This window comes from Bidens hawaiensis, unplaced genomic scaffold (assembly GCF_021521415.1).
Source record: "Bidens hawaiensis isolate Kalapana, Puna unplaced genomic scaffold, B.hawaiensis_p1.1 tig00001685_1, whole genome shotgun sequence".
Taxonomy (NCBI): Eukaryota; Viridiplantae; Streptophyta; class Magnoliopsida; order Asterales; family Asteraceae; genus Bidens; species Bidens hawaiensis.
In genome coordinates this window covers 2,970,137-2,986,932 of record NW_027491095.1, presented here as the reverse complement: position 1 = coordinate 2,986,932, position 16,796 = coordinate 2,970,137, and the positions used below count along the sequence as shown (strand labels likewise).

Genomic DNA, 16,796 nt, shown 5'->3' with positions numbered 1-16,796 from the left:
GATTTTGCTTTATAATATGAGAATCATCGTTTGCTTGTCAATAAAAATGCGTTGTGTTTTTTGGTTAATGTTAGAATGAATTGTTGTTGAACCTATGATTCCCAAAACCAAGAGTGATTGCTATGTTATCATGCTTTTTAATACTGTTTATAATGGAGTCATTACATTGATACAAATTAGGAAACACATGGTTTATGGTTCTATCTAGGATAGTTTATAAGTAAATTAAACAAACATAAACAAGTAGTTTGTTGCATAATTAAACTCAAAAGAAATGGAAGCGGGTGGGCCAATGGCTCTTTAGTAATTAAAACTAGCCGTTAAAAAATCATTACTCCGTATTTTGTAAAGCATATAATCAAACGTGGACAAAGAAAATGCGTATTTTTTATATAGTTTTTGTATTTCTTTATTCGTACTTTCCAAAGTTTATTAAATATTCATGCTAGACACTATATATAATTCAATATACATGTCATGTGCTCTATGTAACAATATATAAACTGTACATAAAACATAAAGATTTTAGAGATGGACACATCCATTGGTGATACCCCGGTGAAAGTAATAATCACTTCTAATTCAAATAAATTATCGCTTGAGTAAACGTGTTTTACCTACGAAGTTCATTGAGGGATCACCTGTGGATTACCAACAACATGCACACTAGTATCGGGAGTAAGTTGTGATTATCAACGAGTTACTATGTTTTTACTGAAATATTACCGACGACATATTTATTGAGGGGTTACTGGCGTCCTTACCATCGATGAATATTTCATTGAAAATCCATCGTATTATAGAACTTTATTAAAATAATTTTTAAATATATATATTTTTCGAACAACGATACCGCACTCTCAAAATTTGAAGAGTCTTGATGTCCCACTATGACCAGACTATGTTGTCTTAACCGGGCCCATACTGGCTTCATAGTTTAGCTTTGGCGTTCCCCACGGGAAACTAAACCGTTACTCGGATTACATTCCTTATGTTAGAGACTTTGTTACTTAATTGCTAGAAGAAAATTTTAAGGAAAGCACAAATTCCACGATGAGAAAACTAGGCCCAGTTAAAAGTAATTATGGGCCAATCACTCAACCAAAACCATTAAAAACAAAAAATCAAAATTAACCTAATCAAACCACCGGCCAGAAGAAGGTAGCTTCAACTTTCAAGGTTAGAATATGTTTGTATCATCATTGGCATTGCTTCTGTTAAGTTTTGTTTGCTAGTACAAGGTGACAACATTTTTACTTAGGTTTAAGAAACTTTCTGTTGAATTAGATTCATAAGGAATATATGCTAATCAATCACAAAACCAATCAAAGCTTCTAGGGCTTCGTTAAACTTCAAGTATCTCCATTGTAAATATGTTGTAACCTCTGTTTTGTGTTTATGTTTGATATCTTTCTTGTTGTTAGAATAATGGAAGTGATTCAGGGAGCACATAAAGAACCGGAAGATTTCATTAGCGGCATGGGTGATAATGTGATAACTAATATCCTACATAGGTTGCCATTACAAGATGCCGTCAGGACCGGTATCTTGTCGAAAAACTGGAGGTTTAAGTGGACTATGCTTAGCCAACTCGTATTAGATGACAACTTCTTTCATTTTTTATCAAAAAAGAAAGACAATACAAACAATTATGGGAGAATTATTAGCATGCTACTTCTTCATATTCAAGGTCGCATTACAAAGTTTGATCTCTCTATAAGCGAACAATGCAGATTGGATGTTGACGATATTAATCATTGGATTTTGTTCTTGTCAAGAAACAGAATAAAGGATCTCACAATTTGGAAGAGCACTGAACCACCCCTTATGCTGCCTACCCATTTCTTCTCTTGTTTAGAGTTGAAACATTTGAAGCTTAGCTATTGTTGTTTCGATCCTCCAGCTAGTTTTTATGGTTTCCCAAATCTTTTGAGCTTAGAATTGCATTCCTCAAAATTTGAAATCGGAAAATTGGAGGAGTTTTTTACTCGGTGTCCCATGCATGAGATCTTGAACATGAATGTTCCCTACTCTAAAAGCCAAATGAAAATTACTGAGTTTTCGAAACTAGCAAATCTCAAAATTTTATCATTGTTTATATGTAATCTTGACAATAGGATGTTCATAAGTTCCAGTAGTATCTTTGAACTTGTGGGCTTTCTTCCAAAACTTCAAGAGCTGGATTTGGACTTTATTAAGTGCAAGGTATGTCTTTCAAGTTTGCACTTGTCTCATCTTTTCATATCCAAATAAAAATATTTAATATAATCTAAAGCATTTATTTGATGTACCACTCATCTTATGGATAACCGATGGTGGTGCTAATAGGCGGTTCCCAGTCGCATTTCCCTCTCTCAAGACTCTTAAATTAACAAGAATATATATAGACAATGGTATGAATTTGTCATGTGCTTTTGAAATGATTAGGAGTTTCCCAAATCTGCAGACCCTTGAAATCTCCGCAATTGGTTGGGTATGTATCATGCTCCTGTCTTGTAAACTCATATACGGTTTTGCCTTTGAATACTAGTTAGTTATTCTTGCAGGATGCTGAATCGACACCTACATTGTGTTCTCTAGAGAGAGCCTACAATACAATGACATTGTTGCAGCTTCAAAGTGTTGTCTTTAGATATTCAACAACTTCATAGAATGAAGTGTGTTTGATCAAGTATTTACTTGCGTGTTCACCTGTCCTGAAAAAGATTGTTATCTGCCCCCGGACGTTGCCATTCTCAGATCAAAAGTTTATGTTTGCCAGGAAGTTGTTGAAACTCTATAGAGCTTCCCCTAGAGTTGATATCGATCTTTCCTAAGTTTGTTTTAATCTTGTCTTTTAATTTCTGCGTATTGTGCTTGAATTAAGGTGAAATTTTGCTTCTTACTTTGGAAGTTGTACGAATTTATTGTTTGGACTTATTTTATATCACCTGAAATTGTTTGTCACTTCCCCCCCCCCCCCCCCCCCCAACCAACTCAGTTAAAAAATATGACCAATAAAGTCTGGCCTTTCATGGATATTGATTATACATGATCCTATGTATGTGATTATTGTCATATGCATATTTAAGGTATATATAGCTATCAGTTGGTGTATCATTATTTTACAAAGACTCCAAATAAATTGCATTCTTTTGTGCCATTTTCAATTCTTTGTATCTGTGATTCTGTGAAATTGTGTAAACTGCAAAAGAGGACAAGACTTAGAGGCCTCAGGGCTCCTTTTCGTGTTAAGTTGTACTACGGTTTTGGAACGTTATTTCAATTCGGTCAACACGAGATATCTTTGTGTGCTGAGAGGTCCAACCTTACATGAACCTGAAATGGGGTCAAGACCATATATCGAACACGACACAAATTAATATTGGTAGGTGGACAAGAACATGAGCCCTTTAACCTGAGTTTTATTCGTCTTAGCTTTTCGCATATTATTGCTATAAAATTACTATATTAGCTGCAACAAAAAAAAAATACAAATGTATATAATATAGTTGCATTTAAATTATAAAAGCTTATGTCAATTTCTCTTTTCATTTTTAATGATGGCGGCGTAAAACATATTTAACAACAAACTATATAAAAGGGTTGAACATGCCAACCAACAAACGCTCTAGATTGACAAGAACACGACTGTTTCGTTAAATGTGTTTGTGGGTTCAACATGAAATTTACACTTTGCTTTCACTGAATATTATAATAATTGGTTGTGATATTTGGAGTTCATTTAGCATGCAATTGCGCATGTGGAATGAGAGTTTTATAGAGCAAAAGCAACTTTTTATTGACCCTCTAATGAGTTCAGTTCATCACAAATTTGGTTTTTTATTGACCCTCTAATGCAAATAGTCTATGATGATGAAGCTGGTGGATTCATCAGAGAGCCACTACAATTTGTTATCTGTGTAAACCTTAACATTTGTGGGTGCTGGAGGCTGTGATGATGAATATTTGCATTTGTTTATGAGCATAAACATAAGCTATTTACAACAAGTATCCAGCTTATTGTAGCATAGATGAAGAATAGAACTAATATAACAATCTTAACATACTAGTAAAATACGGAGTAATGTATTTAACAATGCGATTATATGCACATAACTAATGATCTAATATATAACAATGAACAAACGCCCACAAAAAAAGGGTTCAACAATAGAATACACAAATAATATCAAACCTGCATATTGAACTTGATTTTAGTTATTAAAATCACAAAATCATTCAAAATCATACAATAATAGCAAACCTGCAATATCAAACTTGATTTTGGCTTTGCAAGTGGCAACCTCAATATTCTAAGTCCCAATTCTAATTTTGATTTCCGAATTCCGATGGCCACTTATGTCGACTCGCTTCTTTTTATTCATTCGTTTATTGTGTTAGGTTTCTTTCTTACTCAAAACATTGTCATTTGTCGGATTCATGATTTCATGGAGTGGGCCTTTTTATTGAATTGGTAGAAAACTGATGCACGCGGGCGTTGAAATTCTAGTTACAGTAGTTAATTAATCATGTTACAAAACGTGCTTTCGTCGCAACGCATGACACAAAATAGTAAAACACTAGTTATGATTAATTAGAGATTTTACTTCCAGCTATAATTGGTAAATTTGTTAATATTTAAGAGGCCTTATAAATAATATGGGCTGGCTAAATAAGCCCAAAAACAAGTCATATTCTTCCAAATAATTTCAATTCACCAAACAATTGTTCCTGCAGGTGCAAGTAGCGATCACAAACACAATTCACTCATCGGAGACGTTTTAACTTTCCAGGTTTGTTAGGGTTTCTATTAATATTAATTCTAATGTGTGAGATCTTCTTGCCCTAATGTTAATATATGTTAATGACCAATGAGATCGACCAAAGTTTATATACCGTGTGATAATGATTCTAGAACCTATGTTTATATATTGATTTTTAAATCTGTATTTTGGACTTCTGGTAATTCATTAGAATATGATGGCTATTCATTCCATTGATTTATGTTTGTGATTAATATGTGTGTTGTTAGAATAATGGAACTCGTTCATGGGACGCATAAAGCATCCAAGTTTACATCAGAAGATTTCATTAGCAACATGCCTGATAATGTGGTAACCAGTATTCTGGATCGGTTGCCATTACAAGATACAGTTAGGACTAGTATCTTGGCGAGAAACTGGAGGTTTTATTGGACTATGCTTAGCCAACTCGTATTGGACAAGGACTTCTTTAAATATTTATTAGAAAAAGAAGGCGAAAAATGTTATCGGAGAATTATAAGTAGGCTTATTCTTGATATTAAAGGCGCCATAACAAAATTTTCCCTTTGCATAAATAAGGAGGTATTGGATGATGAAGATATTAAACATTGGTTTTTGTTATTGTCTAGAAAAGGAGTTAAGGATGTCACTCTAATTTCCGAGTGGCATCGACTACGATTTAAGTTGCCTACCCATCTGTTCTCTTGTTTGGAGTTGAAACATTTGGACCTTTATCGTTGTTATTTCAACCCTCCTCGTAGTTTTCATGGTTTTCCAAATCTATTGAGTTTAAAGTTGTCGCGCGTACAATTTGAAAGTAGGAAACTTGGAGACTTTTTTACTCTGTCTCCCGTACTTGAGATTTTGAACTTGGATTTCAACTTTCCTGCCGGCAAAGCGAAAGTAGACGAGATTGCAAAACTTGCAAATCTCAAAACATTATCGCTAGTCATGTTTAATTTCCGGGATACAATGATCACAAGTTGCAGTAGTATCCTTGAGCTTGTGGGTTCTCTTCCAAAACTTCAAGAGCTTGATTTGAATTTTTTAATATGCAAGGTAAGGCTAAGTTTACTCTCTTTTTTCATAATACAATAACTCATTATGCTCAGTGTAATCTAAAACGATTGTAGTAAAAGTTTATGGCTTTCTTATAGCCTTTCACAGTAGACGTTGCTAGGAAGAGGTCACCTAAAGCTTTTCTGTGCCTCAAGGCTCTTAAATTAGGCAATGGTATCTTGCTATCATGTGCTTTGGAATTGATTAGATGCTTCCCGAATCTACAGACCCTTGAAATCACATCATATGATTGCGTATGTAATATCTTCCTGCTCGTCTTATAACTTCATATATATTTACTTTTGCGTTTCAATACTAGCTGTTCTTGCAGGATGTTGTCCCGATACACACAATTTGTTCTCCACAGCTAGACTACAATACTACGGGACTGTTGCAGCTTCAAAGTGTGACGCTTGAATATATGAAAGGTTCAGAGAGTGAAGTATGCTTGATCAAGTATTTACTTGCATGTTCCCCTTTCCTTAAAAAGATTGTCATTCGTCCCAACTCGCTCATTGACATTGCGTCAGATGAAAAGTTGGAGTTTACTAGAAAGTTGCTGAAGCTCCATCGAGCCTCCTCCGTAGCTGAAATAGATCTCTTCTAGTTTTAGTTGAACTCCTCTTTTATTAATTTCTGTATGTATTTATGACCTCATTAATGTGTAAGGAGAAATGAACATATATGTTTGTTAGTCTAGAATGGATTAATCAAGGTGATGTTTGGTTTCTTACTTTGGAATGAATCACAATGGATATTAATTCTCCGGTTAAACCTTTTGGTCTCTTTGTTCATTTAATGACAAGATTACTGAACCATTGTTTCCAACTTGTTACTCTAATGGATGAAGAATTAGATGGTGATAACTGATAAAGCCAGGTTGTAACAAAGGTGTAGATGGCTGTTTGTGAAACTGGTGGGTATAAAATTCTCATCAGGGTCAATTTTTCAGTCTAGAAATTTACCAGATTTGTCCTTTGGGTTTTATACACAAAAAAAAGAGAAAAAAAAACCTCCAAGTGATGTTTGATATTGTAGCCTTTAGTTTTAGTTGAGGAAAACAGGTTAACCAATCTACAGCCTATTCAATTTAGTTTGCACCAAATATTTATATACAAATTCTAAAAAAGTATGAGATTGTTTGACTTCGGTTGGGCCTTAACGGATCCACCCTCGGACACTGAGAATGGTTGTTGAAGTACTCACGGTAGAAGGTGGTTGGTAGGGCCGACTCCAAGGGAGGGTGATGATGGCGACTAACCCAGGTCCAGTCTTTTGAGAAACCTATAATTATAAAAAGAATTATACTCGTATATTATTTTGTTTTAAAATATATACAATGCTACAATGGTGATTAGTTTAACCTACAAGTGTCACGTGTCAACTGTTGCTTGCTTGCCCTCACTACGACAATGCACTTTGTCACGACTGGACTTCTGTGCCGGGATATCGACAGGAAACGACTTTAAAAGGTTATGTATTTTTAAAAATTATTACTCCCTCCGTCTCATTATAAGTGTCTTAGTTTGACTTTTCAAGTCTTTTTTTGCAACCTTGACCGTAAATATTTTTGTTCGTGTCATCTAATACTTGATGAAAATTATATCAATGTAAAATACATTTAAAACTCAATCCATTCATATATTTTACATCAAGTATTATATAACACAAACAAAAATATTGTCGGTTAAAGTTAAACAAGAAAGACTTGGAAAATCAAACTATGACACTTATAATGGGACGGAGGGAGTATTAAAATAACGTAATTCATAAATCTAGACATGTATAGTAAATTAGTAATAGTGTTCCATGGCCATGGTCACGTCGTACGTAGTAGTAGGTCTAGTGGACAGTGGTTTATTATTATCTAGAATGTAACAATGTTTTATTATTAATATTATAAATGCATGAATAGTTTTGTTAACACACTCGTAAACCCTAAATAGTGTTGAAACTAAAGGGAAAATTATACTAATTCATCAAACCCTAATTTGATAAAGAACTTGAAATTAAATAACTAGGATGTTCTTGAAATCGATTACTCTTTCAGATTAAACCATTTGTGCACTTACAATTAATTTAATCGGATAAGTTCAAGAAATTGAAACAAGAACCTGAATTGATTAATGATGAAGAACCAGTGCTTCACAAATCCTTTGTCGTCTGAATGTTTTTCGTATATCTTGGTTGCAATATAAATTGCATATACATATCCCAAAAACCGTTGATCATAATAATATTTTCACTTTACACCCCTTGTGATTATTCCATGTTTAATTATTAGCCTAAAACTTAACTAATAGGTTTTATCTATAATATATTAACAAGAATATGTATAAGCCATATTACTAAAATTCCAACAAATAGCCGACATTTTTGAACTTTTAAAGGTAAATCTTTAAGTTTTTATTTTTCATTTTATAATTCAACTATCTTGAGTTAGGGTTTCTGAAATTCATTTTGTTTTATTTTGTTTTGTTAATCATAAAAAACAGTCTAAAAGAATCCATGACATTTGCAAAGAAGCAAGTCACAGATTTAGTGACTAAATACAAAGAAATGGAGTACAACTTCAAGAACTGGCTCGACAAACAGCCATTAGCTGTCGAGGCAGCCATCACCGCCATCATCAACGGCGCCCCTTGTTTTGCTGGTTTGTTCGTTGTCGATACCATCCTTTATAATCCCTCGTACAATAACTGGTTTCCTTTTACGGTTCCTCCAGTATATCTCAAGGTTTACATGTTACTATACTCGTATTATTAATCAACTATTATACGAGTATGATGAATATAATTATAATCAAATTATCTTTTCAGACTATATCATAATGATATAACAATAAATCCTAATTAGTATATTGTCTTAGATAATTGGAGCTTAATGATATGTTTTGAAAATTGTTTTGTTGTATGTAAAGACTACACAGGCTAACTTGATTGATGCACGCAATTTCGGTGTGTTGGTCGGTTGTGATAATGGTATACAATGTGTGATGAAAAAAACAAGATCAGGAAAAGACGATATTCAAACAAGGTAGTTATGTTTTATTAGCTAGCTAGGTCATAAAATTTCGGTTTGATTTGGTAATCACGAATGCATATTATTGCAGTATGGTTTCAGGGTTTGGTGTTGGGGTCCTGCTAGGAATGCTTCATCATAAACGGCCTGAGGTTGTAATGTTGTATGGCATTGTAATTGCACTTGGGAGAGGTGGAATGTTTAAGGTGATCCCGTTATTTTTTCTTTCCGTTTGTGTTTATAATTTTTGACACGTATTTATGAAAAGGTTATAAATAATTAATCCACATCTGAATCATTTAGCATGTTTTGGAAACGTGGATTATTTAACACGTATTTTAGTTTAACATATTAAGTATTTATGAAAAGGTTATAAACAACTTGAAGTATATAATTTTTATGGTAGTTGAAGAAACAGGGATCTACCTCCCACTGATGGGTCCTAGATCCGATAAATCCACAGAGTAGTATACGGTTAACTTTCAATACGATATGAACACAATTTCCAAAGTCCAATGACGTGAATCCTGCAAAACAGAACACCGTGAGCTCGTTACGGGAAGGATGAGGTGGGGGGTCTTCCCGTAACCACCCTCCGGCGTGAGAATAAGTACAGTCCTGATGAGAAGATAAAGTACTTAAGTAAATTGAGAGAGTACAGTGATTGTGAATGAATATCTTATGATGATCGAGAGGGTATTTATAGCCGAAGGATGTGGGAAGGTGATTGGGCCAGCTGTCCCTTAAGAATATGCCTGCATAACCGTCTGGACACGTGTCCCTGTGTGATAGGTTCAACCTATACGTTGCATGTGCATGTATAACAACCTGGACACGTGTCTCTTTATATTTGGTTATCGGGGGAATATTGGCCATGTGCACAGTTATAACGACCTTGCCAGATGTCATCACGTATTACCCAAGAAAACATCTTGGTAAATCTTCTAGAAGGTGACAGCTATCTCGGAGCATTACCTCGTGGCCATTTACGCGGAAGGTTATTCCTTCTTGCGGATGACTTCTGAGGGTACTATGATGCTTCCGCATGTGTTATGAGAGTGTTTCTTCCTCAATTGATTATGCGGATAGTTTATATATCCCGTGGGTGCCTTATGAGGGACTTCTGATTGATCCGCGGGCCTTATTTGGTACCCTACCTCTATAAGTCCCCCCAGTCCAGTGTTTCTTCCGTGTGAAGTATTTTATGCAGATGGAATTCTGGACTTGATATAGATTTGGGGGTTTTTGTCTTTGCAAGTTGGTGGAAAATATCTTTTGTTGTTTGTGGATAATCATGAAGAAGGACAAGTTGACCACTCGCAGGCGCGTGTGCAGGTGACAGGACGTTTTTGACGGCTGTTACTGTACCCGACTGTACAACTTTTTTTCTTTTTCGAATTTCCCGCGTGACGTGGCGATATGTTACTGGCAGGTTTTTCCTCTCTCTACTGTTCATATCCCATCGCATTAATTGCGGTGAGTATAAATAGAGAGAGTTAACTTTTTTTCGAAGTTTTATCGCCTTCAAATCTTGACTACGGATTTGCTTTCTTTCTTCTATCTTTCGATCTTTCTGTTTAATTCCTTTGAACTAATCCAAACATTTTTTACCAGGTATTTCCAATGGCTTCTGCGCAATCTGAGGTCGATGAGATAGAAGTCTATTGGGACCAAGGGGAATACCAAAAGCTTATTACGACTTATGGTATTCCACCGGAGTGGGGACCGGAGTTCCTTTCTACTGGTTCTATAGCCAGCTTTCCTCCTCCAGGAAAGATGGCGCTATATGCCGATTATTTTGAGCATGGGAACTTCCGTCTTCCTATTACGAAGTTCTTCCAACGGGTGATTAAGGCATTTGGGATTCACTTGTCCCAACTTCACCCGCGTGCTGTCATACGAATTCGACATTTCGAGTTCGTGTGTATAGCACACGACTTAGTTCCTCGGTTGGATCGGTTCGTTGTATTTTATAAGATGGCGAATCGGAACGGATGGTATACTTGCCACAGTGTGCCGGATAGGATTATCGGCAATATGACCGAGGAAATTTCCAAGGAATGGAAGAAAAGATTCTTCTGGATCTCCGAGGATGTAATACCGGAGGTCATGGTTCGTCGTTCTCCGAATGACGCCCTGATCGATATCGCTCCAGCCGCTCACGAGAATCGTGAATGGTTCCACAAGTTGACCGCATCACCCACTCCGATGCGGACACTTCCCGAGGAGACCCTTGTATGGGCGGGAATGAGCCGGTTGTGGTCTTCACCTTTCATGGAGCCTGTCTTCGTTGAATTAAACAGCCGTTTTAGTCTTACTGTTTTTATTTTTTCTACTTTTTCGTGTTTTTGAGGCTTTGTTGGTGACGTGAGTTATTTGCTTTCAGGTTTTGGTCCGATGTTGAACGTGCTTGAGGATGACAAGGGCTGCGTGAGTAAAACTATACGCGATGTGAAGCATACGCCTATATTGGAGAAGATTGCCCAATATTTCCTCTTTCCGGTTTAAGTACGTGCCGAACCAGTTGTTTCGGAAGCTATCTTTGAAACAGGTGCGTACATTTTAAACCCTCCTCCTCTTAACATGATGACCTCCGACGGGATAATCGTCATTCCAAGTGACGATTCTGCCATTCTTGAGGAGGAAAGCTCAAATGATGCTCCTGAAGTTTCATCTGTCTCTCATTTATTGGCAGAGCTGTACCGGAAAAGGTCCCTTCGTGAATCCCAGGCAAGTGACGCGGGCACCAGTGCTGCGGATGCCGGGAAGGAACCAAAAATGAAGAAGCACCGGACGCACCGACCGAGGAAGCCATTACCACCCAACCTTTCGGAGCGTTTGGGGACAGTAAAAGGTAAGGTCTTACTTGCTAACTTTTGTCAACCGTTGTAATGGGATCTGACTATGGTATTCTTATGCAGACTCGTCTATTGCTGATCGTCCGGTGATTGGTAAGCTGTCCAAGCCAACTCCGACTTTTGAGAAACAACCATCACCTCCCCCGGAGAAGGAGACGGAAAAACCAGTTACTCCTCTTGTTGAGGCAGTCGAGGAGGGATCTAACGTTCAATCAATAACCTCCGGGTCTTTGGACCATTTGTTCCAAGATGTTGAAGCCACTGGTCCTCAACAAGAGAATCCTGAAGATACTTCGGGAGGTTTTAGGGTTGATGAAACTTTTCCCCAGTCTGTTCCTCAATTTAATCCTACCTCCTTACCCTTCTCATCGGGTGGGGGAGATGATTTCTTTTCTGGACCGTATATCCATGAAGCTGGAGGAGGTTCCAGCCAGGGTGGGTTTCAACAATCTTCCTCCACTCCTGTTCGTCTCGGGACATCTAGTTCCCAGTATTTGGAGAACGTTCAATTGGGGGGAGATTATGATTTGTTTGTCCCGTCTTGGGACATTGTCAACGGATCTCGGGTTACTTCTTCCAAGACTTGTTTGAGTTTTGTTGAACACTGCATGCCACCGGCTGAGAAAGCATACCAGCTGACTCGTTCCCGCGATGAACTCCATTCTGACTTAGCCGTTTCCTTGACTAACAGTCTAGCCTGTAGTCAGGAAATCTTACGGGAGTGGCGGACAATGGGTGGTAAGCTTGGTGCTGCTTCCGATGAAGTGAAAGCTGCCAAAAAGGAGGCTGAGGAGCATCGCAAAGCGGCGAGTGCAGCTAGGTGGAAACAATCTGATGCTGAGGCTGCACTTGAACAAGAAAAGAAGCGGAATGCTGATGCTGCTAAGCGGTGGAAGGAGGCCTACGAGAGGTCCAATGCCACCCTTGAAGCTTCCCGAGAAGAAACTCAAAGAAAAAAGGATGAATTGGTGAAGGCACAGGATGAAGTGTCTCAACAAAACGCCCAGATTCAAGAGCTCGAGGAAGCTTTAAGACTGCAAGGAGAACAATCTGAGATGAAAGACAAGACTATTGTCGAAATGCAGTCCGCATACGACTCTCTCTTGCAGTCTCACACTGAAGCTGGTGACCGGCACCTCCGTCGAATTGCAACAACTTCGTAGCCGGGCGGAGCGCGCTGAGCAGGAGAGGCGATATTTCCTCACCCGCGGTCTTAACTCGGTAAGTTTTTTCTTGGATATTGTTTAATTTCCTTGTCTACTATTTTTTATGACGTTTAACGGACCGCTTCTATAGGTCATCCGTCATGTTAAGAGAAGTACGGAGCTCACAGATTGCTTTGTGAACTTGACGACTGCTTCTGAAGGTGTTGGCCGGGTGAAAGGTTTTAACGAAGGGTTGACCTTTGCCCAATCCGGACAACCTGTCGAGAGCCATCCTCTTTACGGACTTGACGCGGAGCAAGAACTTGACATGCGGGTTCAAGAATATGATAATTTGGTCTTTCCGCTGCAACATATGCTTCCGAAATTTGCCTTGTTTGAAGATGGAGTGAAACAGTTGCGGATATACATTGATGACGAGTCTGACGATGAGTCTGATGATGACCAATCGAGTGATGACAAGGCTGATGATGCGGACCAGAGTGCTCCGGAAGGCACGGCGCCTTAGGATCCATAGGGTAGATGTATGTGTCAAAGCTCACACTTGTGATTTTCTTTTCATGCTTTTGTAATCACCATTTTGGATATTAATGAAAGGAATCTTTGCAAAATATCTTTCTTTAAATTTTAGATTTGTGCAAGTTGAATGGATATATTGGTGTCTTGGCAGAGAGAAAATTTTGGGCTGGGGCTGACAGGACGTTTGTTTGACAGCCTGTAACCACTTTTTCGATTCTCCCACCTAACGTGTCCATCGTCCCATGGTCCTTATTTTCTCTCTCCTCTGTTAGTCAGACGGTCGCATTAATTGCGATGAGTATAAATAGGCCTTGATGTCTTCAACCATTCTTATTACTTACAAATTTTTCCCTTTAATCAGAGAATTCTGCTCTCATACACCTGTCTTCAATACTTGATTCCCATGGCTGCTCAAAAAAGGAATTCTCCCACCATTAGTGAAGTTGGATGTGATATTAAAGAAAAAGACTTCGAGGATGTTAAAAATGTATACGGTTTTCCCCCGGAGTGGGAGGCTGAACGCCCTGCCCCTGGGGCCATTGCAACGGCACCGCCACCGAAGAAGATGGCCGTATACCTAGACCACTTTACTACAGGTAATTTCCGGTTGCCCGTGACGAAGTTTGTTCGTTCCATATTAAGAAAGTATGGGTTCCACTTATCTCAAATCCACCCGTTCGGGATGCTGAGGATTCGTCACTTCGAATTCTGTTGCCAATCCCACAATTATGAACCGTCCGTTAACATGTTTGCCATTTTCTACAAAATGACATATCGTGATGGGTGGTACAATTTTGCTACCACCGGAAAGGGTCCGATTGGTTTCGAATGGATCCGGAGTATTCATGGATGGAAATCCAAGTTCTTTTGGATTCGGGAATATGTCATTCCTTTTGCCATGACGAAACGGAAACCGGAAGACACAGCGCCCGAAATTTCCGTTATTGAATATGAGGGACACAAGTGGTTTGACACATTGACCAGCACGCCAACGCCCATGCGTCCTATTCACGAAGGGGCGATGGTTCATGCCTGGATGAGTCGATTGTGGCCGTTTCCTACCTTGGAACCATATTACGAGAATTCCGATGGGAGTAAGTGTTTACTTGTCATACTCCTGATTCCTAGTATTCTTTCTTTGACGTTTTTCTTTTGTAGGTGAAGGTAAGATTTTCTCTACGCTTGTGGACACGAGAGGAGGCATGATTGTCACACCCCGACCAAAGGCGGCGGAACATGCCGGGGTGCAACGATTGCTCATAAGCGCATGACACTATTTAAAGCGACAATATTTAACAAACTCATTTCATTTCACATCATCGAAAATGTCACATAACCAAATATTCATAACTCAAATACAACAAAATATAACAAAATATAGCAAATCAAATATTGTTCAGTTTTGCTAATATCCTAACGGTATTTGTGACGTTTTCTTCACCGAACTCCATAATCAACCTAGATGCAAACCTGTAACATTTCATAAAATAAAGTTTATCAACACAAAGGTTGGTGAGCAATTCATAAGTTTGAACAATAGATATATAGTATGAAAAGCCACAAAACCAGTATACAAAACCATAAATAATAGCTATAAACTTGGATAAATAGTTATCGCTAACAAGTTAGCGACACCCAACTATAAGGGGTTGCCAAATAGTTTAGGATTTTATAGTTATCGTTAATTGCATTACGTTAACGACACCTTGCCATGAGGGGTTGCCAAATGTTCTAGGATTTATAGTTCCACCATCCAAAAGCGATAAACACATAGTCAAATAAGCATAGAACACCAAATCGAGCAATTATTCAAGTAAGGTATACAACAACGTTTGTGGTTTAAGACCCAAGTATAAAACATTTAGTTTAGATAAGTTGAAATGTCACCCCCAAAATAAAAGATAGAAAACGGGGTATGAAGTTACTCACATTCAAGTAATAAACTTGAAAGATTGATTATTTGGAGATTTGCCGGAACGACGAGTTTAACGTATGAAGCCTAAATAAAAGAAAGTCTTGGATTTAGAAAGGTTGTCTTGAAGATCTTTAAATAAAATAATTGTTGCAAAAACTAATCAATTAAAGTTCAAGGTTTAAAATGTAACTATTTAAGAATTTATAATAATAACCCTTTTAAAAAATGTAAGTTTGCTCAAAACCGGGTTAAAGTATCTAACCTTAATATTTACTTAACCAATGTTAAGTAATAAGGTGGGGAAAATGCTAAAATGCAAGTTCCATTAGGCTAAAGATACTAAAACGGGTTTTTAACGAGTGTTCGGGTTGTCGGTTCGGGTCTTGACAAATGGTCAAACCCAAAGTCAACTTTCCAAAATATTAATTGTTATGAGATAACTCATTAAAACATACTAACACTTAACCAAGTATGTAGATCTATTGTTTAGAACTAACAGCGCACGTTAAGCGAGTGTTCGGTTTTGTCGGTCCAAGCTATGTCATGAGATCAAGTTGGATCCAACTATTCCAAGTACTTAAGAAAATAATTAAAATCAGTTTGTAAACTATTTTTTAAAGAAATATACAAGTCTTGATAACTAAAAACACACTTGTGTGTCTTAAGCGAGTAAAAGTCGGTATAGTTCGGTCTCCATCTCACAAATAGTTCATAGATGGTTTCTACATGCCCAAATATCATAGAACTTGTATATTGGTTTATAAATGAAGAAAACTTAAATTTTACAACAAAAAAAGTTAACTACAAGTCTTTTAAGCAAAAGTTTCGGTTTAGTTCGGTTTCCATCTCCCAACGAGTTCATAGATAGATTCCATATGCTTAATATCCAAGAACTTATAAAAATGATTTTTGAAACTCAAATCTAGCAATAAACATGTTTAAACAACTATTTTAACAAAACTAGTAAACAAAAGTTCGATTTCCGGTTTTGACTAGTTTCGGTTAAACCGAGGTTAGTCTTATACAAACCCACACCATGGAACTTGTAAATAAGATGAACAAACTAAAGGGTTAGAAGTTAGTCATAAGTGATATGTATAATAAGTTATGTGTGTGTAAATATATATCAAGAACACGAAGTCCTCCATGAAGCCTTGCCTTATGACATTCGAAACTTAACCAACCAAAGTCGGTGAAGTAACAAATAAAGGAAACAAGGGGTGTGTATTATATATATGTTGTACCACCATATTCAAGAATTAGTAATGTTAGATGAACAAGTTAGAATGAAAGACTATAGTTAGTTTGACTTGAGAAGTCAAAACTTCAAGAATACATAAGAAATAACAACCTTGAATCTATGGAGTTTGAGAGAGTTTTTGGAGATGTAGCAAGAGTAAAATGAAGAAGATGGGTGTGTATATATAGGGAAGGAGTGAAGGGTTGGGTATAAAGATTCTTTTATGGTTTGCATAAGAATGGGTATGTTTAAATGGTCAAACAATGCATAATATAA

The 16,796-nt window shown here is 37.3% G+C and overlaps 2 protein-coding genes across 2 annotated transcripts; both read left to right on the top strand.

The window, feature by feature from the left end:
- Nucleotides 1-1,136: 1,136 nt before the first annotated feature.
- Nucleotides 1,137-2,253, top strand: LOC143592347 (F-box/FBD/LRR-repeat protein At1g13570-like). Its single transcript, XM_077072288.1, has one exon. It carries the CDS (start codon nt 1,399-1,401, stop codon nt 2,251-2,253), a length of 855 nt encoding a protein of 284 aa, XP_076928403.1. The 5' UTR covers nt 1,137-1,398.
- A 2,666-nt stretch (nt 2,254-4,919) lies between these two features.
- Nucleotides 4,920-6,457, top strand: LOC143591541 (F-box/FBD/LRR-repeat protein At1g13570-like). Its single transcript, XM_077071724.1, has 3 exons — nt 4,920-5,804; nt 5,903-6,058; nt 6,136-6,457. The coding sequence occupies exons 1-3, from the start codon at nt 4,986-4,988 to the stop codon at nt 6,409-6,411; spliced, it is 1,251 nt and encodes a 416-aa protein (XP_076927839.1). The 5' UTR covers nt 4,920-4,985; the 3' UTR covers nt 6,412-6,457.
- The last annotated feature ends 10,339 nt before the right edge of the window (nt 6,458-16,796 follow it).

Coding starts and splice junctions, on each gene's coding strand:
- LOC143592347 (XM_077072288.1), top strand. CDS start 1,399: ATGTTTGATATCTTTCTTGTTGTTAGAATAATGGAAGTGATTCAGGGA.
- LOC143591541 (XM_077071724.1), top strand. CDS start 4,986: ATGTTTGTGATTAATATGTGTGTTGTTAGAATAATGGAACTCGTTCAT. Junction 5,805..5,902: donor TGAATTTTTTAATATGCAAG/GTAAGGCTAAGT, acceptor GCTTTCTTATAG/CCTTTCACAGTAGACGTTGC. Junction 6,059..6,135: donor AAATCACATCATATGATTGC/GTATGTAATATC, acceptor CTGTTCTTGCAG/GATGTTGTCCCGATACACAC.